Raw genomic sequence first — 26,661 nt, forward strand, 5'->3', positions numbered from 1 at the left:
CACTATTTATAAAAAGAAAGGACAATGCTGCACCCTGGTGGCATTTCCAGTGAAAGCCCAAACTCTTTAAGGAGCTTTAGTTTTCACGTATTAGAGTTCTGAGTCTGTCCCCCTTTTCATTATAAATCTCAATTTTAAGATGTGTAGAATTGAACTGTAAAATTGACTCTGGCTAGAATTTGGTATGTAAAGTCTGGCTAATGGCTCTCTGTCAGCATTTCCATTACAAACCCTTATTTCACCACTTTATAGCTCTATCAGAAATATTAACTCCAGGCTGAAGCTTGGAATGTGCAGAGACATGATCCATAAAGAAAGGCTTGGGGATTTTTTTATACATTTAAAAGAAATGTGAACTATTCAGCTATTTTCATGTATCCATGTTTCTAGAAATTAGCATGCTCATTTCATAAACAGAAGCTTTGTGTCATTCAGAACAGAAGAAGAAATATTAGTTTTCCAAATATAGATAAAATCAGGCCTGCTGACGGAGGAGTGAAAGGGGGCAACTGCCAAGGGCCCAGCGATTCAGAAGACCCCAGGGTTCCTAGTTGCTGCTGCTGGAGCCCCAAATTGCTGCCAGAACCCTATATGGCGCACTCTGGGCGGCTCTGAGGGGTCTATGTCACCGCACTCTTCAGCTGACTGCCTCCAGCCTCACCCCTTCTACCTGAAGCCCCACCCCTTCCGGGAATATGGAGCCCCTCCCCATTCCACCTTGCAAGTTTGTTGGCCCCCCTGGATAAGATGAATACAAAACAAAATTACAGGTAAAATTTTCAAAAGCATCAGTGTGACTTGGGAGCCTAAGTACATTTAAATGCTTTTGAAAATATCCTAAAGCAGCTGAGTTATTTAATTATGGGAAATTAAATAACTTGTCCTGCTCTGTGAAGTTACACCCCATATTTTTCATAGAAATATTGTGAGAATATGAATATGGCATAACTTTAGACATGTTTTATGCAAGGTGGATCATGTAAGGTATCATTGGAAAAATTATGATATACTGAATGTGATTATCCATTGTGTATGCATGTATCATTTCTGTATCTAAAGTTAGGAATATGGACTATGTAACAATTATGTATTTGGGAGACCCCCTGTTCAGAAAATGGGCCATTAGCCTTGATGGGCCAAAAGGAAGAAACAACAAGACTAAAGATACTAATCTCTCTTCTTCCTGTACCTGTTACACTGCTAAGTCAGGTGGTCCTGTCACCTGATTCTAAACACCATTTTGGACTTCTTTCAGTTTTCCACTAAAAGGAGAAAGGGGGTCAAGTTTGGAAAGCAAAAGATTCCAGCCTTATGTAAATCTTATTTAAAGGGCGGGGATGATGGCAAATGGGACTCTACTCCATTGTCTATCTGCCCAAGAGGAAAGGCTGCTTAAGAGAAGACACTGAAGAGAAGGCAATGGGGGGAGTTCAGACTGAGACAGGGGCCCAGTCTGAAAAGAGAGATAATTGGAACTCTAAGTTATGGAAACTTTGTAACCTGCCTAAAATAACATGTAGGGTAAGAAATTACATTTTGTAACCTGTTTCTTGAGCGTATTAATCTTACTCTGCATATTTTGTTTCTTTTGCTCAGTCTGTTATGTCGTATTCCCTTAAAATCCACTCTTTCTAGTTAATACACTTGTTTTTTGTTTTCTAAAACCCAGTTTGTACAATTCATAATTTGGGAAGAGGCTGTGCATACCTTCTTCCACATTGAGGAATAGAGTGGATTTCACAATATATCTTCAGGTCTGCACTCTAAGTCTGTGTCTTCACTATGAGATTATTTCAAAATAAGTTATTTCAAATAATAACTCCCAAAATAACTATCTCGAAATAAGCTTATTCCTCTTCATAAGAAGGGGTTATTATTTGAAATAACAAGGTGAGCGTCCACGCTATCAAGCCTGTTATTTTGAAATAATGGGCTTGTTATTTCAAAAGTAACTCCCCAATGTAGACATGCCCTAAGGGCAGTGGACACCTGAGTACTGAGGTAAGTCCTTCAACCTGACACTTCCCAGAATTGATCTCAGTGTTCGTGTTTTTTAGGCAGGGTGAAGCCCAGCCTGTGTGTGTGCTAGAGGATGCTAAAGAGCCTGGCTTAGCAAGACAGGGTAAAAAGGTGTCCAGGCTGACAAAACAGGCAGGCTTGGAGGTACCCCAGTACAGCAGGTAGTATCTTAAATGGGGCAACCCATCGTATGGTCTTTACCTTAACGACTTTTGTCAGGATCATCATCCTAGGATTACTTACTGTAGACAGTAGGGCTAACCTGCTTGTTTGCCTATAGATATATAAATTTATTTTTCCTTTATGGTTTTGTTTATTAAAATACGTTGTGGTAGGTTTATATTGACAGTTTAGCTATAACACGTCTTGTATGTTAAGCTAAGGTAAAGTTAGTATTTTTGTCTGGGACCTTTCACCTAGACAGTACAGTTGGCTCACATATATTCGGGACCTTTCACCTAAACAGATAATGATAAGAGAGTAACTTTCCATGGAATAGGAGCTTTCAAAAATACCCTCAAACTGAGCAAGTACATTATTACTAAGAAAACGGTTGAAACCAGACCGAATAACTGGATAGGACAGAAATAATAAATGTGATAGACAAGCACAAAAGGCCCATGGTAACGAACTGATGCATATGATAATAAGTTGAGATCAGTGGTATATTGACCTATTGGAAAAAGACACTTCACCATTAGTAATGTGAGGAAATACAAAAAAGGAGAAAAGAAAACATCCGCTATTGAATATGCACCAAACATAACAACATCAGCTTAACAGATGATAAAAGTGGCATCCCAGCCTACAGGTGGTTGGAGAAGGAGATGTAGTCCGTGGGATGTCCCAGAATAATGGCCACTGGTGATGATGGGGAAGGTGCAGATGATAAGGAAGATGATGGCTAACACCTCGGGTTGTTCTAGACAAAATGGTGTGAATATATGGTATAGAAATATAGATGTACATTCCCTATTTATCTTATGAAATTGGGGTGTTTGTGACTGTGCTACATGTATTAATAAATTATATTTGCAAATATACAAGAGTTCCTATAGTGAGTGTTGCATCTGTGCACATCATGGTTCCTAACCACAGAATAATTGAATACTGGGCCTGATCCTGGGACAAAGGACCTCTCAATCCTAAAGGTGGTAACTGGAAATTCATAAGCAGTCTTAAATCTGGCAGAGTGAAGTGCTAGTGCATGCAGGGGCTGCTTATCTGGCCCTTGTGGTGCATGTGAAGTATAGTTTAGTATAGTATAGTATAGCATAGCATAGATTATTCTTTGATCCTGAATAATGCTGCTGCTTACATTAAGACTGAGCTACTCAACACGTGGCCCGCAGCCTGTTTGTGGCCCGTGGTGCAGTTTGGGCTTATGCAGGGCTCAACACACAGCCTGCAGGTGGGATCCTTTGAACATGGCCTCCACTGGGAACACGCTCCACAATGGCGAGTCAGTATAATGGTCTTCTGTTCATATGTGTTTTAATAATTAAATTTCTGGACTGTCATTGCTCATTAAAAATGCTATCAGATGGGTGGAAATCAGGTAAATATTGCATTTTATTAATATCAGCAGAAATTACTCAAATGGGGCCTGTGTGTTATGTAGTCTTGCCTTAATCTTTGTATTCATGCCTGTCGGTGTGAAAGAAGTTATTTGCATATATTTGCATGTACATGCAACCACGCTTAAGTTGTGGCTCTCCGTATGTGCTGTGAGTATCATTGTGGCCCCTGGGCTTCCAAAGTTGAGTAGCCCCACATTAAGAGAACAAATGGCAATCTCATGAAAACATGTGAAGCAGGATTTAGCATTTCATACAGTGGTTTCACCCCCAGGTAATCTGTATGCTTGTTCCTTACACAGCGTCATTGGGCTCCCGGAAGAAGAAGATTGGCCTAGTGATGTTGCCCTTCCAAGACATGCTTTCAATTCCAGACCCTCACAACCCATTGAAAATTTTGTACCAGACATCGATGAACTAGGCAAGGACTTACTTCATGTAGGTTTCCATTTTTTATTCTCCAAGCACATTTTCAATGACTGCATCTACTGCACATTGCAACATATCAAAAACAATGTTTTTAATTGAATAATATTAGTGGTGAGCCTGACTGATTCCATAGTCTGAACTGCCTTTCCTCCAAGGTACAGAAGCCCTGTCTACAGAAGAACTTGTACCAAAACTGCTGTGCACAGTGGGTAGGCCACATGTGTGGCGCATCTGTTCTGTGCAGTGCCAAGCCCAATAACTTGGGACCCTCATTTGTAGACTCGCCAATTATCTTCCGCCACAGGGGGCATGCATAAGCAGTGCAGGGGCTACTGCAGCAAAACAAAAATTCTTTTTCTCCTCAATCTCTCCTCTGGAGACATAAGTGAACAACAGGAGGTTGCACTGGCACCTAGTGGAGCTGAATTCAGGGGTGAACTGTGCCCTATATTCTCTGAACTACCATCCAAGTGGTATTGGGGGTGCAGGGAATTACAGAGCTAAAAGCTTGACTCACTACTCCTTGAGCTAAAGAGTCAAGCTTTGGAGCCGGGAGCTGTAACAGACTTGCACACACTGTGGGTTAGGCACTAAAGGGGATACAGAAACCATGCCATCCAGGGGTGAGATTGTCTACAAATGTTGGTGGCTCACTCTAGTGGATGTCATAAAACAAATAAATATGTTGGAAAGATTTGAATAAATAATTTATTTAAGTACTCATGATTGGTAACAACTAAGGGTACGTCTAGACTACATGCCTCTGTCGCCAGAGGCATGTAGATTAGGCTACCCGACAGAGTAAAATGAAGCGGCGATTTAAATAATCGCCGCTTCATTTAAATTTACATGGCTGCCGCGTTGAGCCGACAAACAGTTGATCAGCTGTTTGTCGGCTCAGCGCGATAGTCTGGACGCTCCCCTGCCGACATCAAAGGGAGTTGTCGACAACCCAGGTATGCCTCCTGGGATGAGGCATACCTGGGTTGTCGACAACTCCCTTTGATGTCGGCAGGGGAGCGTCCAGACTATCGCGCTGAGCCGACAAACAGCTGATCAGCTGTTTGTCGGCTCAACGCGGCAGCCATGTAAATTTAAATGAAGCGGCGATTATTTAAATCCCGCTTCATTTTACTCTGTCGGGTAGCCTAATCTACATGCCTCTGGCGACAGAAGCATGTAGTCTAGACGTACCCTAAGTTAACCTTCTATCCCCACACCTGCTAGCCTTTCATAGAAACCTATTGAAAATGCAGGGCCTATATAAGGTGATTAATAGCTATGAAATACTGGATTTTTCTGAACTTATTTTATTATAAGTGAGGCAGGCAGCACTGCCTACTATTAATACTTCATATTATAAGACTCTTTTTCAGTTGCTTATAACTTTGTCAGACTTCAGCAATTTGAGCAGAAGTTATTTTATGTGAGATGTCTGTCTGTCAAGCTGAACTGGGTTGTGGGTTTTTTTGTTTTTGTTTTTTTGAAAGTTTCAGCCAAAATGGTTCCATTATTTCCAGGAAAAAGGCTAAAGAAAAATATATGGGTTTGCAATGTTAAAAAATTCTGGAGATTTTTTTTTCTTTGAGATGCTCTAGCAGTCCGTGACTTGGAGCAGAGATTTTAAATTTGTCAGGGATGTTTGTGTCAGAGACGTTCCTTTTCCTATTCATGTAAAAATGTGTCCAAATTTGGTTAAGATATAAGCACTTGAAAAATCTCATTTCACACTTGCTCAGTAGGGACTTCTTTGAGTTCACTGGCTTAAGATTCCATCTGCCCTGGGTAGGCTGCATCCCCTTTCAGCTCCTAGTGCTGACAAGACTGTACATGCACCATCCCCTCTAAGTGACTGAGCATGTGCCACTCCAGGGCTAGAGAAAATGTGGGGCAGGCTGCTGTGGAGCAGGTTGGTCCTGATTCTAGGCACCTGAATTAAGATCTTCTCTCTCTTGTGCTCCCAGTGAAATCCCCATCCCTACCACTCCCAATCTGGTGCACAGACAGCATGGAGGAGGAAGCCACCTGACTTGATTGTACGAGGGACAAGAGTCAGACCTGGGAAATGGAAAGCAATAGATTGGAACATAGGAATGTAGACTAACTGGGACTGTGGCAGCGGTTTGGACAAGACTGGGCCTGGAGGAGCCTAAGCATGGGAAGGTTGCCTGTGCAACTTTAAAGACCAATGGGGACTGAATTAATTTCATGATCACATTTCCCCCCCCCCCCCCCCCCCCCCCCCGGGACCCATGCCTCATTCAGGGCACAGGATGGATGGGACTATACAGTATTCTGTTTTAGCCTCATGGTTCAATGTCTGGCCTCAGGCCTTATTTATTACGCCCTATTCAAACCTTGCTCTGGAAACAAGTTAATTTCTTTGTGGGTTTTTCTATAGCACTCATCACTAGAGTACTTGAGTGCTTCACAAACGTCAATTAATTTATCTTCACCTCCCTTGTGAAATGAGGAGCTGTTATCCCCCATTTTACAGATGGGAAATGGAGGCACAAAGAAATTAAAGTCAAAGTGTTCACTAATTCTGGTTACCCAATTTGACATATCTACAGCCTGATTTTTCAGAGTACTAAGCATTCTAAAACATTTTGTATATTCCAGTCAAGCACCCCAAAAAATGAAGAACACGCAGCTAGTGGCTGCCTGTGAAAAGTTTGGCTTAAGTAACTCGCCTACCATCACACAGGAAATCTGTGGCTGAGACTGGGATAGAATCCAGTTCTTCATGCATACACACAAGACTATCCTTTTTCTTCCTACAGTCCCCTGCCTCATTCACTACACACCTTCCCGCTTCTGCAGCGAATAAGCAGTGATCCTAGGGACAATAGACTCCTTCATAATCTGATGAATCTCCAGATCAGGTCCATCCTGTGCGCTGAATGAGGCAGGGGTCATGTAGAAAAAAAGTATATGATAATATAATTAATACTTTATTGTAATGCCTATAGACAAAGATACTGAATGAAGTTTGCACAGACAATCGTAATTCTGATATTTTCTAATGTTTGAGGACTTGACTTTGCAAACTTAGTATTTTTAATGTAGTTTTTGTTTGAAATAGTGATATAGTCTGACGCAGTTACCTGTGAAAATATGCAAGGTCCATGCAGCACTTGAACTAGCTCTAGATTTTCAGGCTATTATAGTTATAAATTAATATAATGACATTCATTCATTTGCATCTATATTATCTGCATTATTTATTATATCAGTCGGGAATTATACATGCAACCATTACACTAAAACCATCTTATTTTCTTCCTTTTAGAAATGTTTAGCGTTCAATCCCACCAAGAGAATATCTGCCTATGTAGCTCTGTCTCACCCTTATTTCCATGATCTGGAGAAATGCTCGGAGAATCTGGACTCCCATATGTCAACTAGCCAAAACTCCAATGAGGTGAATACATCATAAGGCTAACTGAAGCTGAACCTACAAGTTAACAAGATGTGTAGCTGACAGTGATCATTATCCCTAGCTGTTCAACTGAAGATCATTTTTGGAGATTTTACATGTCTGTCTGCTTCTTCAGGACAGTGATGTGCTCCAAGAAAACCAACCTAGTTTACTTTCATCAAAGCAATGCAAGAGTCAGGCCTTTTGCCTGCTCCTATTGCAGCTTTATGTGTGTGTGTATTTTGATTAACTACCTGGGAAAACTCCAGATGAAGAGAAGCTGCTGACCAGTTTGCTGCCATTTTATTCGTCTCATATTAAATGCTGCCGGTGTACCAGTCACTGCCAAAACATGATGCAGTCTCTCCCTCTAGCTGCTGAAGCCTGGTCTGGTATTTTTTTATTGTTATTTTGGGATCTCTTAAAGTGATATTTAAAAGAATGGCATTGAAATGTTGGATCTCTACAACCCACAAATAATTGGAAAAGTACATGAATGCATTTAGCTACTGTGAGTAACATACAAGGGCATGCTTTTCCAGTTGAAAACTTGGACAAATAATTTTATTTCTTCGTTACTGTCCATAAAAATGATGATGATGATAAACTGAACATTAACTAGATGAGTTTATGTGCATGTTGCAAAAAATAAGTTTAAAAAACCTCTAGGAATGTATTTTTTAAAGACTCTCTCTTCTCCACAAAAAAATCATTTGCTCATTTGGAATCAGTCAATGCAGTCTAACTTGTTTATTTCTTTCTCAAAACAATTGCAAGCACATGTTCATGATCTAGTACAGAATGTTATAATTGCAGCTCAATGAGGTAGATAGAGCTGATGAAAATCAAAATACTGTTTCCCATTGTAATATATACTTATTAGTAACCAAAAAGAAAAATTTTTCCTGTTTTACAAGCAGAGAATTATCTGATTACAATGAAGAACAACTTACTGCATACATGCTATATTAGACAGAATATATTGTGCTGCTTTACTTGTAACATACAACTTATACAACACAGTGCATGAACATTACTCATATTTCATTTACTAGCAGATTTTTTTCTGTTTAGAAATTCATGAGCTGCCCTCCTAAACCACCATGTGAGTATATTGGCACACCATTATTTCTCATGGTGTGAGCGGTAATGTGCCATAACTGAAAGTCAATGTAACTGAACAATTCATATAACTTTTTAGCAGTTATTTTAAATATAACATTACATTTTTATATTTAGTATTTTTGCCTTAACTAAAATATATTTTCATTATTTTTAAAAGAAACTTTTATTTTTTTAGGACTGTGCAGAAAAAAAAATATTTTAAATCCATAAAATAGAGGCTTTCCCTAACCTAAACTTCAGTGCTGTGCCTGAATGTAACTCAAGGGAAAACTTGGCCCAATGAGTTAACCCCTGCCATAAAAGCAGATTAGGCGCTACTGCAATATAGATAATATGGGTATATCAGCTACCATTGCTTACTCCTGCGATGGTTCTTCCGATGCTATCCTACTTTTCTTGCCTCTGTTTCATCTGTTCTATCTACTGAGCCAGCTTTCATATCCTCACTCACAGCACACTTGGCAGTGGCAGGTCCCTAGAGCCAAGCTGAGCAATATATATATTTCCAGCTAAGGCAAAAAAGCCTGTGGCTGTCTTCTGGGAAAGTTCCTTGGTTATGTGGCAGACTGGCTCCGTGGTAAACTTCACCATTAGCTCTAAGCTGTTTAGCACTTAGGCTGCTGCTAAGACAGTAAGTGGTGTTATTCTACCTTTTGTGAAGACTTTCCTTTCCTGTTCCACATCTAACAATGAGACGGGCTTAAATTATTTCTGCACGATGTAGGCCAAATTATTATAGGACCAGCTGCACATGTGCAGAAGCACCTGTTGGCCTGTGCTTTTCTGTGTGCCCAGAACGAGGCCTGTTTGAAAGAACTACAGCCTGAACAGGCAAGTTGTAAATTAGGTCTGACAAGAGTGTTAGGTCCAAGGCATGTGTTCACAGGGTCTGGACACTTGCACAGCACAAGGATTTTCCAAGGGGCTCAATGTGCCAAGCTAAAAGCCAGTGGTCAGCCAAGGCACCAGTCAGCTGGTTCTGGCTCTTCCTTGTTCCCTCTCCCTCAGTGTCTAGGCCCATGGATAGGTATCACTTGGTAGGTCTTGGCTTTACCTTGTTCCCTCTGATCTTAATTTCTGCAGCCCAGAGGGGACTGAGAGTGCCACTTGGCTGGTCTTGACATCCTTAGAAAAAAAATGGGCCACTGTGCAATTAAATGAACCACAATTACTATTAATAATTTTAAAACAGTTATTTCAAACAGAAAAAAAAACAGGCCAACCTTTCAAAATTAACCAATGGGGAAAAGCTACTGTCCAATTTAGCAATTTTTAAAACATTCCACATTTTATCTAGCACCAAACATACTTTTTAAGGACACTCAACTGGCATCACTCTCCAGCTGCTGCCAGAAGACTATTTCCTGGATACTGAAGCTCTGCAAGTGCTACAAATGGAAGGGAGGAATTAATTGTTTTTAAAATCATGCTAAAAAACTGATGTGCAGTAGTGCTAGCTATCACTTTGAAGAATGCAGTGTAGGAACAGAGCCCAGTACAATATATCTGTTCTGTTACACTCCATTTCATCTAAGCCCCATTCCCAAACCCTGTTGATGGAAAAAATAACCAGTGTACTCTTTTCCAGTGCTCCCAGGGTAACTTCTATTCCCCATTTCCTCTACAGATTGTGTGTATCCCTTGGGTACTACTGCTGCATGACTAGTGATAGGTGGGGATGTGGGAACTTGATTTCAAAAGGGAGGTGCCCACTTGCACAAGTCCCCTCCCTCCCTGATATCACCATAGCATAAATAGGGCCCTTGTATGTAGTCCTATTCAGCCTTGACTTTTGCCTAAGTGAGTGCTTGCAGAATTATTGAACAACACAAATTGATAAAGAACTATTCTATTTTTTTATTTATCTGGAGCACTCCCAGGCTGGATGTTCATTACAGAAGATGCTCAGAACTTCTGAGCAGTGGAAAGGAGCAATTCCCATCTACTGTCCAACGTTATAGTCATCTGGTGTTGTGTGTCATTATCGCCCCCACTAAGGCAAGGATAGTGTACTGACAGTGTATTTGCTTCTGTACTATGAAAGTGCTGCTTCCTCTACTGATTCTATATTGGCCTGTGTGGGTAGTAACAGGTCATTAGCAAATGCCAATAGTATATTAATAATCTGAAAGTTGTTGTGCATCTAAAAGCACCCCACACAGGGTATGCCAACCCAAAGGCAGATAGATTGGGGTTGATTCCAGTGGCCTTCCCTTTGCCTCTCCACTTCTTTCCCTCATCTTCCTCTGAACAAACAGATCCAGGAAAACTACTTGTTGCTATCTTCTCCCAAGCCTCCCCTACCCATAAACTGTGCCTGCCTCTATTTTCAACTTCCACACAACTCATCTTCCCTCACTACTACTATCAATAGTTGCTCTTTTGGCCCAGCGGTCAAGAAATGGATAATTAGATCGGACCTCCTCATGCACCTTCCACTTTACACCTCACTACACCGTGACTATATCTAGCTTGTGGATATCCCGCTACTTATCTTTAAGAACATTACAGTTGCTGCACCCTTTGAAAATCCAACCTTGTCTCCTGTTTGTGTCCCAAAATACACCCAACAAAACAGGATATCTGCCTTCACAAGGTTTTGAAAATTTGGTTCTACATGCATAGAGTCCTTTCACAGGACACATACAGAGGATACTTTGCTCAAGTATTTTCTATATGCTGGACACTATCTATATCCAGATCCTCAGGATCAATTTACACTTGAGTTGTCTATGTGAATAAGCAAGAAAATGTATATATCCTGTTACTCTGCACTGCTTATATACCAAGTGTCTCTGAGAAGCATGTTTTATTGTACAAGGGATAATTCCCTCAGCTGTTAGATACAGTGCCTATTTCAATATGTGGAATAAACAACAAATATGTCATTCCAGTCATGTAGCCAGCAAAGCAAGAGCACTTATCTGTCTCACAGCAGAAAACACATCAGATGAATCATAAATCACATGGTGTGGTTGAAAAGACCAGATAAATTAATTACGTTCCTAGTGTGAGTTGAATTTGAATAACGAAACAGATGTTTCTTCTGAGAATTCTGTCTGTCAGAACCATTTTGCTAATGTTTTTCTGATGTGATACTTTCAGGAATGGATGGATTTTTGCTAGGCCTATGATGCGAATTAGACCATATATACTGTAAGTTTGAATACTTCTCATTTCATATCTTTATCTGTGATTCAAAACTATTGTTTCTAGTAAAGCCATTTGCCCAAATCCCATGGACAGAGTGGTTACAGTGTTTCAGACCTGATCCTATAGCCCTTTTATAGGCAAAATTCCTGTATTTTTTATATAGCCTCCTTCGACTTCACTGAGACTTGTGCAGGTGTAATCAGGTCAGGAATTAGCCTTTAAGGAACTACATGCTCCCGTCTACTTATTTGCACAGGTTTTGCTTTGGTGCGAGCAGTCCTTTAGGTAGGAGGAGCAGGAGCCTGTGTGAAATTCACTGAGGTTCTATGCTGGCTTCCTCCAGCCCAGGTCCTATCAGAGTGTCCCTGGTAGCAGGAAATCTATGTAAGCAAATTGCAAAGACACAAGCCCCAGTCACTGTCCCTCTGTCAGGTGATCTGCAGCATGTCATTGACTGGGGAGAGAATATGGTTAGGGCAACTCCTACGTATCCCCCATGAACAAACCCCTATTGACCTCCAGTCAAAATTAAAGCTGCTGCCAAAAACTTTGAGATACTGCTACCTGCCTTCTAATAGATTATGCTTTTCTGGGGGGGTGGAGGGGAAGGGAACAGAGAGGGCTAGGCTGGCACAGGGAGATGCTGTTTGCACCTTCCTATACTATTGGGAATTAATATCTTGCTTTATGGTTTGAGACGATAGAGCATGAATTGGTCACAAGCTGGGAATCTAGCATATTTATTTCATTTCTACAAAACCTTCAGAATGTCCTTGTCAACATCAGCATCTCTGTCTGATGGTAACAAGATTTCACTCTTGATCTTATATATGTGGATGTTTATGTTTTGAAATCAGTGTTTTAGAAAAACTGTTCTACTAAACTGCAGTCTTTGGGGGGAACTTGAGAATGATGTTTTTTATATATATAGCTAATTAAATTTTCTATGCTGAAACATACTAAAAAATAAATATATAGAATGTTACCGTCTTCCTTTGTTAAGGGAAATATTTTTAGAAACAGCATCTCAAACACTGGGTATGATTTTGTTTTTTCACATGCATTTTTCACATCCAGCTACAGTGCAGAGTAAATTTTAGGCATGCAAAATTATGCCCACAACTTTAATTGCCTTAATATTTATTGACTTTATTTTGCGCTATTCATGCAGATAATTATCTTATTTCTGTGAGTTATTTTATTATATCTCAGTATACATTTTTCAAAGAAATAGTTGCAAATTGCTATTTAGTCCCATTAATCCAATTTCCATTTGTAGGTGTGATTCTACACCCAGATCCCAGTGCTTCACATTATTTAGGAGTTTTGCCATTGATTTAAAAGACAGCGAGTCAGGCCCTAAGACAGAAGATGACTCAAGGTGTATATATATATTAACAAACACACACCTTTGTCATGTATTGCTACTTACCTGTAGCTTAAAGCTTAGTATACATTATTATGCACAGCATACTAATATATGCATACTAAAAACAATAAACTAATCATAAAAACTTTAAGAAATTCTGTTCGATTAATTAAGTTCTTGAAGAAACCTGCTAAAGAAGTTTATTCCTTTATTTTTAAAAGTAACAAATGTTTATATGCCCGGAAGGTTGTATATATTTTTCATAAATGTAATTTCTTCTTTTAAACCAAAATAGCACAAGCATCAATCTAATACTGAATCAAACAGTATCCTAATCTCGAAATTGCCATGCAAGAACCTACATACCCCCTCACCTCTTTTTATATTCAATGGACGCTGACAGTGGTAAGCATCTGCTATGGTTGGACCCTTTGTTTTGCTGACGTAAGTGCCTGAGGCTTGGTCTACACTTAAAACTTAAGCTGATGTAGCTATAGTGTCAGAGTGTGAAAAAGCCACAGCTAAGTCACTGAAAAGATGCTTCTGTCAATCTAGTAATAGAGATGTTAGTCTGGTCTTGCTGAAACAAAAGATAGGACTATGCAGCACTTTAAAGACTAGCAAGATGGTTTATTAGGTGATGCGCTTTCGTGGGCCAGACCCACTTCCTCAAATCAAATTTACGAATGGGCCTCAACAAAGATGCTAATTATCTTACCCATTACAAAGATAGCTTCCCCAATTATCACCTCTAATATCATTATCTCATAGACATTAACTTTGCTCCCTTATCCCCCCTCTGTTCTAAAATCTGATTTGTCTATTTTATATGTGTTCACTTTTTTTGATTGTATCCCTTTGGTATATATGGTCATGCCAATTTTCTTCCACAATTTGATCTGAGGAAGTGGGTCTGGCCCATGAAAGCTCATCACCTAATAAACCATCTTGTTAGTCTTTAAAGTGCTGCATACTCCTGTCTTTTGTTTCTATCAATCTAGTTATTGTCACTTAGGGAAGTGGAGTTCTACCACAGTGGAAAAAGCCTTTATTTGCTATTAGTTGCTTCTATACTATGAGTCTTTGTCTACATTACAGGGTTTTTGCACAATAAGCCTTTTGTGGAAGAGATCTTCCGCAAAAACTTCTTGAGCAAAAGCACATTCTCATCTCAAAAGCACATCGCAAAAGTGATGTGCTTTTGCGCAAGAGAGCGTCCAGACTGCATGGATGCTCTTGCACAAGTTCTGATTGCCATTCACAGAATGGCCATCAGACCACCTGTGCTTTTTGTAATAGGCTCTTGTTGCACACACACCTTTTTGTGCAAGAACTCTTGAGCAAAACGGAGTTATGCCTCGTAGAAGGAGGTATACCTACACCACAAAAAGCCTTCTGTTCTGTCGATTGAGGTGTGGACACTCTGCCGGTTTTTGTGCAAAAACCTTGTAGTGTAGACATAACCTGAGGTTATAGCTATGCTGCTATAGCCCCCATAGTGGAGACATATCCTTAGCCTACTCTGAGAGAATTCAGTGGAAGAGTGGCTATTGATTTCAACAGCGGAAGGCTTAGTCCCATAAATGTGTCGACATAAAGTGCATGCAAATCATATTTATAGGTCTTTCAGTGAGGTATTTGAGACAATGTTATATATCAATAAAATTCTTGCAGTGGATTTTATTGCATATTTTGGACTAACAAAAGGACATTCCCATCCATCGTTAATAGTATTGTACAGCAAAGCTAATATAAAACACCATTTCTGCCTATCTCTCTCACTCATATCACTATTTTTTCCCCTTCAGATAAAATGTTTTATCGGTGTTAAAAAATACATGTGGAGCTTACTCCTGCCTTCCATAGACACACTGAAATCAATGGGACATTTTGGATGCTAAAGGAAGGCAGACATAGTCGCTTATATGGATTACATGATATTGATTATCATAGTGTAGATCTTTGTTTTTGAGAGGATGCTAGAGAAAAGATGTTGCCTGGCTTTAAAAATATGGTTTTAGTTAAAATGAAAGATGGGATTATAGGAAGCTTTTGGGGAAATTATGTTGGAGTAAGAGGAGTGTATTATACTTGAACCTGCAGAATTGATACATTCACAGAAATTTTATAGAGGAACTGAATGTAGATACAAAGTAATTCTAAATAGCATTTTAATACTGATTAGTAGGGCCCAACCGAATTCATAGCCAAGAAAAACACATCATAGACCACAAAATCTGATCATTTGTGTACTTTTACCCTTTATACTATACAGAATTAATGGGGAAATCAGTGTTTCTCGATCTAGGAGTCCTGGCTAGGAGGGGAGTTTCAAGGTTATTGTAGGGGAGACATACTATTTTCACCATTACCTCTGTGCTGCCTTCAAGATTGGATGGCTGGAGAGCAACAGCTGCTGGCCAGGCACCCAGCTCTGAATGAAGCAGCAAAGAAGTAAGGGTGGCAATACTTTAACCCCTGCTGATACAATAACCTTCTCCACAGGTCCTTTTGGGGTCAGAACCCCTACAATTACAACACTGAAATTTCAGGTTTAAATATCTGAAATCATTAAATTTACCATTTTAAAAATAATTTTCCATGAATTTGATAGAGCCCTACTGATTAGAAAACAATCCATATTGTTTCACTGAAAGGAAAAGGGAAAATAGGTAAAGTTATACCTGTGGTAAAGTCTTTACAGGTAAAGTAACTTTACAGGTAAAGTTACCCCTGTACGTCATTGTAACTCCCAGTATCAGTTTCAATAAAAAATGCAGAATGTACAGCACTGTGTGGAAGGAAATTCCTTTTATTACATACCAAAAGAAAACCAAATGGTGTTTGTTGCTGTTAAATGTTTCAGTGTACTAGGGTGCTTGATCATGCAAAGTGCTCTGAATGCTAGGCCTAGCCAGCAAAGCATGTGTTTATTGAATAGTCTATTGATTTCAATGGACAACCCAAGTGCTTGAGATTTAACACGTTTTGCTGGAATATGGCAGAGTACTCAGCACTTTGCAAGACTGAGCCTTTTCCACAACCCTCTGCACAGTGCAGAGCCTAGATATCACAGCAGGGCATGGGGCAGGAGGAAGAGGAGAAGAAATCTCCCACATGCCAAACATCAGGAGTGGAGCCTCTCTAGCTGGTATGTCAGCATAAGAACTAGAGTTGACTCTGGAAATTTAGTTGCCAAGCTGTCGGCAACATGAAATGAGGTTGTGTAGTGAGTAGGGGAGCCTGTGCAGTGTTCTTTGTAAGCTGAGCACTTGTGAGGCCATGCAGGAGAGATTCAAATGCCACCTAGCTGATTAGCAGAGTGCCCACATCTAGGTTTTTGTTTTTAATGGCAGTGGACATGTATCTGCCTTGGTGCACATAAAACATTCTGCACAAGGGTGGAAAAAATTAAAGGGAACATTGGTCCTGTGTCCAGAAGAGTGGGCAGAAACTGAGACAAAGGGCCCAATTTTGGTACCTGCACTAAGTCTGAGTAAATAGACTTTGCACAAGCAGGGAGGTGGGCGCAGTCAGTGATGTCAGGGAAGGCCCCCACTCCCCAGGCTGCAGAGCAGTCTCTTGGTGGTGGCATTTGCTGCATCTGCATAATCATAGATATCCCAGCTGACCTCACCTACTGTGTCTTGCCTAGGAGTCCTTGCAGCAGGCTCCTAACATCCTGCCTCCCCTTGTGCAGCAGAGCCAGAGGTGAAAGGAAGCTGGTACGGCGTAACAGTAAGAAACTGGATGAAGTAGCTTTTAGGGTATGTCGACATGGACAATGTTGAAGCGCTGCCATGGTTGTGGAGTCACAGCTCCAGCACTGGGAGAGAGCTCTCCCAGCACTGTAATAGATCCACCTCCGCAAGGGGAATAGATACCAGTGCAGGGAGCGTGGCTCGTAGCATTACTGGTCTACACTGCCATTTTACAGTACAGAAACTTGCATCACTCAGGGGGGTGGTTTTTTACACCCCTGAGCAAGGAACAGTGATGTAATGGTACGTCTACACTGTGGACTAAAGTCAAGTTAAGATATGCAACTTCAGCTACATTCATTGTGTAGCTAAAGTCAAAGTAGCTTAACTCAGCTTTAGCAACTGGCTACACAGCAGGAAGTCGAAGGAAGAACACTTTTCCTTCCACTTCCCTTGCTCCTCATGAAATGAGAGTTACAGAAGTTGGAGTTAATTTTGAAAATTATTTTAAAATAACGGGCTTGCTGTGTAGATGTGCACTCTGTTATTTCAAAATAACATGAGTAATTTTGAAATAAGCGTTCAGTGTAGACATCGCCTCAGTGACAATTTAGACAAGCTCTCTGTATCAAAGTCATGTAATGGGATCCATGAAATTAAGTGTGTTGGAATGGAGATGGGAAGTGGAGTAACAATACATCTGTACTGGTAAGAAATTTAAATTACTTTTAGCCCTGAGCAGAATTTGATTGGGTCTGTGGTCTGTCTGGATTTCCCTGACAAGGAGGTGAGGTGCTGACTTTGTCCCTCGACACACTGATTTGTAAAATAACATTTGCAGGATGAAATTCACAAAATATGTTTGTCCCCTTTGCTCTGTTTGGAGAAACTGCTAGGACTTTCATCTTGTATTAGATGATATTTGTTATTCATCAGTTGCACTCTGTATCTGACATGCTGCTACTTCAGTATTCAGAACTAGAGCACCTTACAAGCTAGAGTGGGTCGAACCATCTCAGCATCACCGTTGATGCAACAAAGGATGGTGTGTTGTTTTGCATGAGAATTTATAAGTGTCCCTGATTTGCAGGAACATCACTGATTTGTACCATGGTTTTTCCTTATTAGAAACCAGGGATTAGTGTAGTAAAACATTAAAGATTTTGAAGAGCTTTCTTTGTTCACACTATTTCTATTTTCAGCCACAATCTTCCTCCCTTTTCAATGACTGACTTGCCTTTATAATGTTGCTCTTTACTTCCATTTCAGAGAAACGTGTAAAATTCCTTAACATACAGATTGAACCTCTTTAATCTGGATTTCCCTAGTTTGGCAACACACAACTTGATCCTGTGAGTGCTCCAGGCCTGGATCCTGTGGGTGCTCCAAGCCTGGAGCACTCATAGGAAAAAAACTGGTGGCTTGGGGCCAGGAGTGTTGCTGGACTAGGGAAGCACATGCACAGCCACAGCAGCAGAGTCCTCACTGGACCACAGCTGGAGCAGCAGAGATGCAGCACTGTGGGTTGGAGCAGTAGAATGCCAGGGGAGCCAGCGGTTGGGACCAGAGGGGCAAGCATTGACCTTTCCTGGTTAGGCAAATTCCCTGGTTCAGGACCAGTCAGGTCCCTAGCAATGTTCATTCTACTCTTTTCCATCCACAGGTGGTTTTTCCATCTGGGGCAGAATAATTTTTATGCACACCGAAGCATGTGCAAATGTGTACCACCAGTAGCAATGCAAAACCTAGCTGTGGGCACTCTGCTAATCAGCTGGTGGCATTTGAATCTCTCCTGTGCGGCCACACAAGTGCACATCTTACAGGGAACACTGGTACCAAGTGTGCCAGACCAGGGATGTTCAACCTCTACTGATGTCACCAGCTGTAGGGTCAAATGTGCAATTCCTACTGAGTCAAAGTCCCACCAAAATAGAGCCCTTCCCTCTCCAAATAATTTCCAAATATAATACTGTATGCCACAAATGGCCAGCAGCAGTCTCTGTTCTACTCAGATTCTTTACAGCTCCCATCCCTGAGTGGCAGATCCCAAGAATAATCTTAATCCTCCTTTTTCCTCAGTTCCTGCAATACCTCTACATTTCTTTGCTCTGGTTTATACTTTCCACTATCAACCTTGGTAGGATGGGCCAAATAGCTTTCCAGTCAAGGGCCACCCCTTGCATCCAAGTTTAAACAGATGAAAGCCATACATGTACAGCTTCCTCCTGCCTGTATATTTTGACATAGATCTTGTCCTGTTCATATCGCCTCTGCCCCAGCCCCCCAGGGAAGAGCAAAGGTTCAATATCAAATGTACACTTTAAATGAGATACAGTGCCAAAAGAGGCTGCCTCCATCTGTTCACAGCGCATCAAAACCAGTCAGTTTCACACCCTGGCATTTACTCTGGTTGATGCTCCCAATTATATCATTTGTGCCCCACATCTCTTGCTGCTTAGATATGATACACAAGCAAGGAGTAGAAGATTGTAGGTCTGAATAGCCTGGATGAACTAACATGTATTAAATTAGCCAAAACTAGTAACTCTTGATTCAGCACCTAACTCACTAAATATAGATTGTTGAGCTTTTCAGTGGCTCCTTTGAATTGCTTTAAGGTGCCTTAATGCAGTAAATGGTGATTCTGCTATTGTAGAGCACCCTTCAATAGCTGTAGGGCTAGCTATACCAGCTTTACACCACTCTCCTTTCTGGACCAGACTAGGGATGAAGAGAGGGGGATTCTGGCCAGCAAAGTGACTCCTTGAGAGGTGCGGTTCACCAGTAAAAGTTACTGCAGTCTTGCGAGCTAGAGTGATCCATGGTGAACCAGAAATCAGGATCCAGAGAAAAACCACAAATTGATCAGCCCTGGAGAATATTAAAATTAAAACTCTGGGCCAGTGCGCCTCAACTTTTTTCCTTCTGAGATTCAAAATCCATACATGGTTTCTTGCAATGCTCCACCCCGTCCGACAACCCTTTGCAACTACACAGCAAAAAGCATGCTTGAGTTAAGGTGTTGGCAAGGGATTTCTAAGATTTGGTTGTATGAGATGACTCTAGGGGCTCCATGTCCGTAAGAAGGGGCAGAGTGATAATCTTCTGGTACGAGTCACCCCCCGGCCCAATGCTGGCTACACTGAAGTGAGGAGTTCCATTGTAATTTGAAGGCAGAGAAGAGCAGGGCATGAGCTACCTTTTGCTTTCCATGCTCAGGCGCCTAACAACTAGGTGATTTTGATGTTTCTTGAGTTGGTAGGGTCCCACGCCCTCCCGCCATTGCTGTCTTCTGCTTTGCACCATCAGCTGAGAAGTGCTGCTGTAGATTACTAATCAGAACCAGACTAAGTCAGCAATGACTAAAACTGTACCTATCTGACGCTCAGTTTACGTGTTAGAGGTCTCAGCCCCAATTCTAATAGACAGGTGTCTGTTTCACTAATGTCACCATTACAACTGACACTACTTATAGAATCATAGAACTGGAAGGAATCTGAGAGGTCATCAAGTCCAGTCCCCTGCCCTCATGGCAGGACCAAGCACTGTCTTAACACTTAACACCCTGGAGGTAAACTCAGTCGAGGTCAAAAACTGGATGCAGGATCAAGACACTGATCTACCCTCCCACTGGAACAATGATTGGGGGTGGGTGAAGATCATTGCTGCACTTGCAAGAAGGCTTGTGGACTCGATCCAGTTAGAACAGTACCTAAAAGTGGACATCAGTCTGTAGGGCAGTCAGGCAGGCGCCTTTCACAAGCATTACATTCACTTCTTTTTTAAATAAACAGAGAAACTATGCTTGAAGTTAAGATATGAAGGTGGCATTTCTTTTTCTCTTAACATGTTTTTTATAAAGAGACAGTATCACTTTGGCACTTAAGTCAACAGGGGGCACACACTGATTATTTCCTTTTTTGACTCTGATTCTTTATAAGTTCTTTTCAGATTGGTGTATTTATAGACCCTTTTGTTCCAGTTCATGTACAAGCTCTGTTTCTGACTTTGGGTTTAGGTGGGGTGTGTTTGTTTTTTATGCAATACTCAAATGACTTTGAACAGCTTTAAAAGCATGATGTCTTTGAATGTTCTAATAAATGAAAAATCATACCTTCCAAAATGATGTCTTATAAGTTGAAGTGTATACTATGGGAATGTTTCAATATTATTATTGTTTCTTAAAGCATCACAATTTGCTTTACTTTGTGTGTCTTTTAAAGTCTGTACAACATTATGTATATATCTTCAGTCTGAGGTTTCAATCCTTCATATACTTACACATGTGAGAACTTCATTTACTTCAGCAGTCCCATAAATGAGACTATTCAAATGAGTAAAGTGTTGCAGGATCAAACCTTTATGTAAATTGATTGTAATAATGAGGACACATGGTTAGTAACAGCACTCAGACACCAGCAAATACCGTTTGTGTTAATGTGGATACATTTATATCCAAGTTATTCAACATTAACATAAATTATTGCTTCTATAATTCATGTATATTATTTGTAACTGAAATACACTAGTCCTGTGAAAGTGTAGTTATCAGGAAAAAACAGTCTTGCTTTTTTATAGATTATTTGCATTTAGCATTCATTTTAGTTATTGAGGTAAAGTTAGTTTCATAAAGAGGCAAAATGTTAGGTGAATTGTACAGTTCCTAAGTAAGCTGCATATTGTACATTTGACTTTTGAAACTAGAAACTAAGTTTGTTCAGATGTAGTATCTTAAATGCCTAGAAAGGTTTGTTTCTTTGATTGATTGATTGATTGATTGATTGATTGCATATGTAAAGGAATAAACATTAATTACTTTGAAATTTTATTGTAGAGCTAAATGTACATATAGCATAATGTGTGGGGGGGAGGGAATCATGTGAAAGATTAAAATTAGAAATCATTACATAGCTGCCATTTTGGCTTTATTTTGTTTGCAATAGTTACAGTAGATACCAGTCAATAACAGAAACTTATATCAGTGCCTGAGTTTGCCTGGCTTCTCGTGGTTAAAATAAGTTTTTGCAATGATAAAATTGCTCTTATAGATTTCTGTGTGTTTCTGTAGAAAGACAAAACTACATAAGGTTTTTTAAATAAATAGAAATATGAAAGTAATAGGCTTAGAGACTGCTGTGGAAATACTATATGAAATAGGGTCTAGGTTTCAAAGTATTTAAAATGTGGACTTAATTCATTCCTGTATACTGAATACAGTTAAATTACGCCAGGGATGAATTTGCCCTCTTAAGTCTACAAATTTCAATGTCAGGCATCTCAGGTTTGTATAGCAATAATATAGTTTAGTAATTAAGCAAAGAAAGATATTACTTATGGTAGTGTGTGACCAGATACAATTAATCCTAATGACATATTAGTTTTCTCAAATTTTCTTTGGGTTATTTTTGATGCAAAGAATGAAAAGCAAGTGTCTTAGTGAAATAGGGATATGTAAAGGTAAGCACAATGTTGGTACGAAAGTTCCAAAAATAAAAAATTAGGCTTCAGTACTCCAGACATTTATGAACTCCGCAGAATAACTGAGATGACTCAGAATAACTGGGATGACTCATATATGTAAAGATAAGCATGTGTGTATATGACTGTAATAGGGTAATAGTTCTGAAATCTGCGAGATATGTGACTTTTAAAAAAGCCTTGTAAAAAATGATGGTTTTGGTGGTGGTTATTTTGAACAGTGGGCCAGATTCTGAATGCAGTTGCACTGATACAAATCCAGAATAACTCCATAGGTTTCAGTGGAGTCAAAAACATCAAAAGCCATTTCAAATTATTTTTACGTTCTTTGAATTACATCCACAATTGGTATAAATCAGCAGAGTTCTGTTGATTTCACTGGTGCTATCTCAAATTATAGGTGAGGAGCTGGTCCCTTCTATTCTGGATCAAGTCACTCAACGTAACATTCAGTATGACTTTATTTTACAAGGTAAAAAGTTACCTACGGTGCAAACTGTATTACCTAGACTTTATATCTATTCACAGGACATGATTTCACTGTGTCACTTCATACTTGAAATTCAGTCTGTTATTTTAATATCAGGGTACAAACAAGAAAGGTGCATGTATTACTGTTTCTTTTAAAGGTGTGTGATTATTTTTATTCAGGGTGCCTAAAAATTCCTGTTAAATGCTCTCTATGTGCTCCTCATTCAGCATAAAATATGTGAAACATGGTGCCTATATTATCTACAAATGTACAGAAAATTTACTAGTGATTTTTCTAATTGTCACTTCTTGTATTGGTTTTTCTAGTTAAATATGCATTACACCAAAGGGCTACAAAAAGAAAACTGTGGTATATAACACGTATTATTCCCTCACTGTGCCAGAAAACCTGCAGCGCCTTGTTTAGCTGCTAATGGCCCCATACGCAGTGGGAAAGCTCTGTTTCTACTATGCAGGATGGCTGGAAAGTGGTGCAGCCACACAGGGATTCTACAGCTTGTTCTGATTGTACTCTTGCTCCATGCCCAAAATGTCTCCCTATGCGGCTTTCTGTTCTAAGAATTCCCTGAGATAGGGCTATTTTATACTGACTTTAACTGAAGTTCCCTACAAAATATTCCCTTTCAAACATGCACCTTACCATATAACATATTCTTTAGCTTTTACAAATACAGGTTTATAAAGGTGGTCAAGTGCAAAAAGTAATCACCTGTCAATGGACATATTAAAGACAAAACTAAGGAACACTGAGGGTTTTAGATATTGTGTTATGTCAGAGTTACAGTCCTTTGGAATTGAATGTTTTGCTGCTGGCAGTGCTAGAAAAGCAAAGTTTTGTATTTATTGTCAGATGCTGAAGGTTCGATATGAAAAAAACCCAATATAATAAAACGTCACAGTGTCAAGTTATTTTCACTTGTGCACATACTATTTCAGAGTAAAAGAGCAAAAATGGTTTGTATATTTAAAACTGCTTTCCCAGAGTTTACTTCACTTTTGTGGCTATAATTTTCTTTTACCTAAAAATGTAAAATGAATACAAATGCTGTAAGGAATGTATATTAAAAACAGACATTTTGCAAGATTGATTTTTAGTTTTTATGTTTTGCAATTACTTTTCCTATGTAGCAAATATACAGTATAAAGTGAATACAGGCAGTCCCCGACTTACGCGGATCCGCGGGGGAAGCCAGCAGCGGGACAGCCCAGACGCCCCCGCGGCTGTCCCGCTGTCGGCGTCCTCAGAGGCTTTGCTCCCCGTCTCCCTGGTCTGCTGGTGACGGGGAGCAAAGCTGCGGAGGACCCAGGCGGCGGGACCGCGGTGCGTCTCGGTCCGCCGCCCGCGTCTTCCTGGTCTGCTGGGGTGGGGGGGGCCCAGCTAGTACGTCCCCCCCCCCAGCAGACTAGGCTTTTCTCCGGACGCCTGTGGCAGAGCAGCTGGGGCGCTGCCGGTTGGTCCCGCAGCGCCACTCTGGGCGCTACTGGAGCAACCCAGCAGCACCCCAGCTGCTCTGCCCCAGGCGTCCTGATTTAGCCGCTGCTGAAACTGACCAGCGCTGACTACAGGAAGCCCGAGGCAGAGTTGCTCTGCCCCGGGCTTCCTGGAATCAGCTGCTGATCAGTTTCAGCAGCAGCTGATTTGGGGACGCTTGGGGTTCTTAAGTTGATTCTGTATGTAAGTCAGAACTGGTGGTCAGTTTCAGCAGCGGCTGAATCTGGACGCCAGTTCCGACTTACATACAGATTCAACTTAAGAACAAACCTACAGTCCCTATCTTGTACGTAACCCGGGGACTGCCTGTATATATGTACAATTATATATCATTATATGGACAATTATTTACACAAACTCTTCCTACAAACTTCTAATTGTATTAATCACATTCCATCACTAATGCACTGCTTTATACTTTACTTAACATGAGTTCATAGGAATAATTTCATAATTTGGCTACTGTGGCTCTCAGTCCTTCTTTAAAAGATTTTTTTTCCCAATGTCACATGGCTCAATCCTGCAACACTTGGTAACGTAAGTAATGATCTTCCTAAGAATTCACAGCCCATACACATATAGTCTGTTGAAATCAATAGTACACCAGAGCAAGCAATGGTCATGAGAAACCAGTATCTTTAGTCACAGAAGTTTATAACTAGGGTGAAAATCACCTTCCCCTGCTCCAAGTCCAAGTAATAGTGGATGGGCAGAGGAGAATGAAATTCACACAAATACTATCTTCTGCTCCAAGTACATGGCCTTCAACTTTGCCCTCTCAATCTCATATATATATATATATATATATATATATATATAAAGAAAAACCTTATTGATATAGGATACTCCATTGCACATGCTCCTCCCCCTGAGGATAGGGTAAGAGAACAAACAAAACAAAACATGGCAAACATTAGTCACATTGCTTAACACACTACTGGGTTGTACTCAGGTACTATTGCCCGGAGCAGGGTGCACAAAGGCGAAAGTAAGCCCGTGTACTCCAGTGCAGCTCATCAATCAGCAAGAGTGGCGATCTGCCCCTCCTTTTCTGGCTCTCATCCTCCATAGAAGCCCAAATTACACACACACACACCATAACCTCCAGCACAACGTGGATGACTGGGGACAGAGAGGAGGGGCATGCCCCAGACTTGGTGGGCCCAACTCAAAATCCACAGCTCCAGGTGGTGTGGCCACAGTACACCCAGGCTCTAGCCTGGGAGCTCAGGAGGCCAGGCAGCATAGTCCTTGCCACCCTGGCTAGTCCCAGGGACCCAGCAGTTGAGCAGTATGGTCTCCACCATCCCAGCCTGCCTCAGAGATCCAGTGGCTAGGCAATGCAGTATCTGCACTCCCTGTCCCAAGTTCCTCTACACCCCCTGCCCTGACCTCCCATACCCCAACCTCCTGCCCTGACGCCTGCACTCCCACACCCTTGCTCTGAGCCCCCCATAGCTCCTAACCCCCCTGCCCTGACTCCAGCACATCCCCACAACTTAACCCCTGCCGATGCCTGCACACGCACCCATACATAAATCCCTTGCCTAGAGCTGACCAACACCCACACCCATCCCCAAAACCTGCCCTGCACCCACCCCACCCCCCGCACTCCATCCCACACTTCATTTCTAACAGGTACTATTGTATCATAACCTCCCACCAACTCCCTGCCTTGAGCTCCCCCAGGGGGGGTTGCAATACTACAGTACCCAGGAGTGACAAGAGGGGGCACAAGGGGCACATGCTCAAATCGCCATGGGCAGGATGGGCAAAGGGGTAGCAGCTGGCAAGGCCAGAGTATCTCACAGCCTGGGAGACTAGCCTGGGAGCCTGGCATCTGCAGCAGGGGTTGGGTCCCACCATATTCACCGACAATGGGGAAGGGGAAGTGGAGTGACTCAGCCCTAGCTCACTGTGCTCCTCTTGCTCCCAGTCGTGTCACTCTGGGGAGGGGGTAAGACTCCCTCCCCTCACTTCCGCACTCACTGGCAGGAAGTGTAGTGGCACAGCCAGGGAAGCAAAGCAAGCTGAGCCAGGTCATTCTGCTTCCATTGTTTTCATTACATACATGTAGTCATTATTTTCACTTTTGGCTGCCATGTGCTACAATGCTGCAGTGAAATGCTTGGGGTGTCTTTGGATGGGAGGAATGACACGATTATTACTAGCACACTTCATCATTGGTGCAGGTGCACCATTTCAGATCGGGGGGGGGGGGCGACCTGTGTGGACAGTGCCTTCAGTAGTGTTACTGAGCATGCTCAGTACAAGCCAAGCAGCAAAAGGGAGGGTGGGGGACTGACCCTGTCTGGTTTCCCAAATGCACCCATCACTTCTTTCCAGGGGCTACTAATGCACTTGAAAAACTAGTTTTTGGCAGGTAACTTAGCAACTACCTGACA

General features: G+C 41.2%; 1 protein-coding gene across 3 annotated transcripts in view; it reads left to right on the forward strand.

Moving 5' to 3' along the window:
• Positions 1–23,848, forward strand: part of CDK6 (cyclin dependent kinase 6) — a 214,192-nt gene extending 190,344 nt beyond the window's left edge. For all 3 annotated transcript variants that reach the window (XM_006114476.5, XM_075922365.2, XM_075922366.2), the window contains exons 7-8: positions 3,899–4,034; positions 7,318–23,848. In XM_006114476.5, coding sequence (XP_006114538.2) covers positions 3,899–4,034; positions 7,318–7,464 — 283 coding nt within the window. In that variant the 3' untranslated portion in view covers positions 7,465–23,848. The remainder of the gene's footprint in view (positions 1–3,898; positions 4,035–7,317) is intronic.
• The last annotated feature ends 2,813 nt before the right edge of the window (positions 23,849–26,661 follow it).

The sequence above is a fragment of the Pelodiscus sinensis genome, chromosome 2 (assembly GCF_052426305.1).
Source record: "Pelodiscus sinensis isolate ZL-2025 chromosome 2, ASM5242630v1, whole genome shotgun sequence".
Classification (NCBI taxonomy): domain Eukaryota; kingdom Metazoa; phylum Chordata; order Testudines; family Trionychidae; genus Pelodiscus; species Pelodiscus sinensis.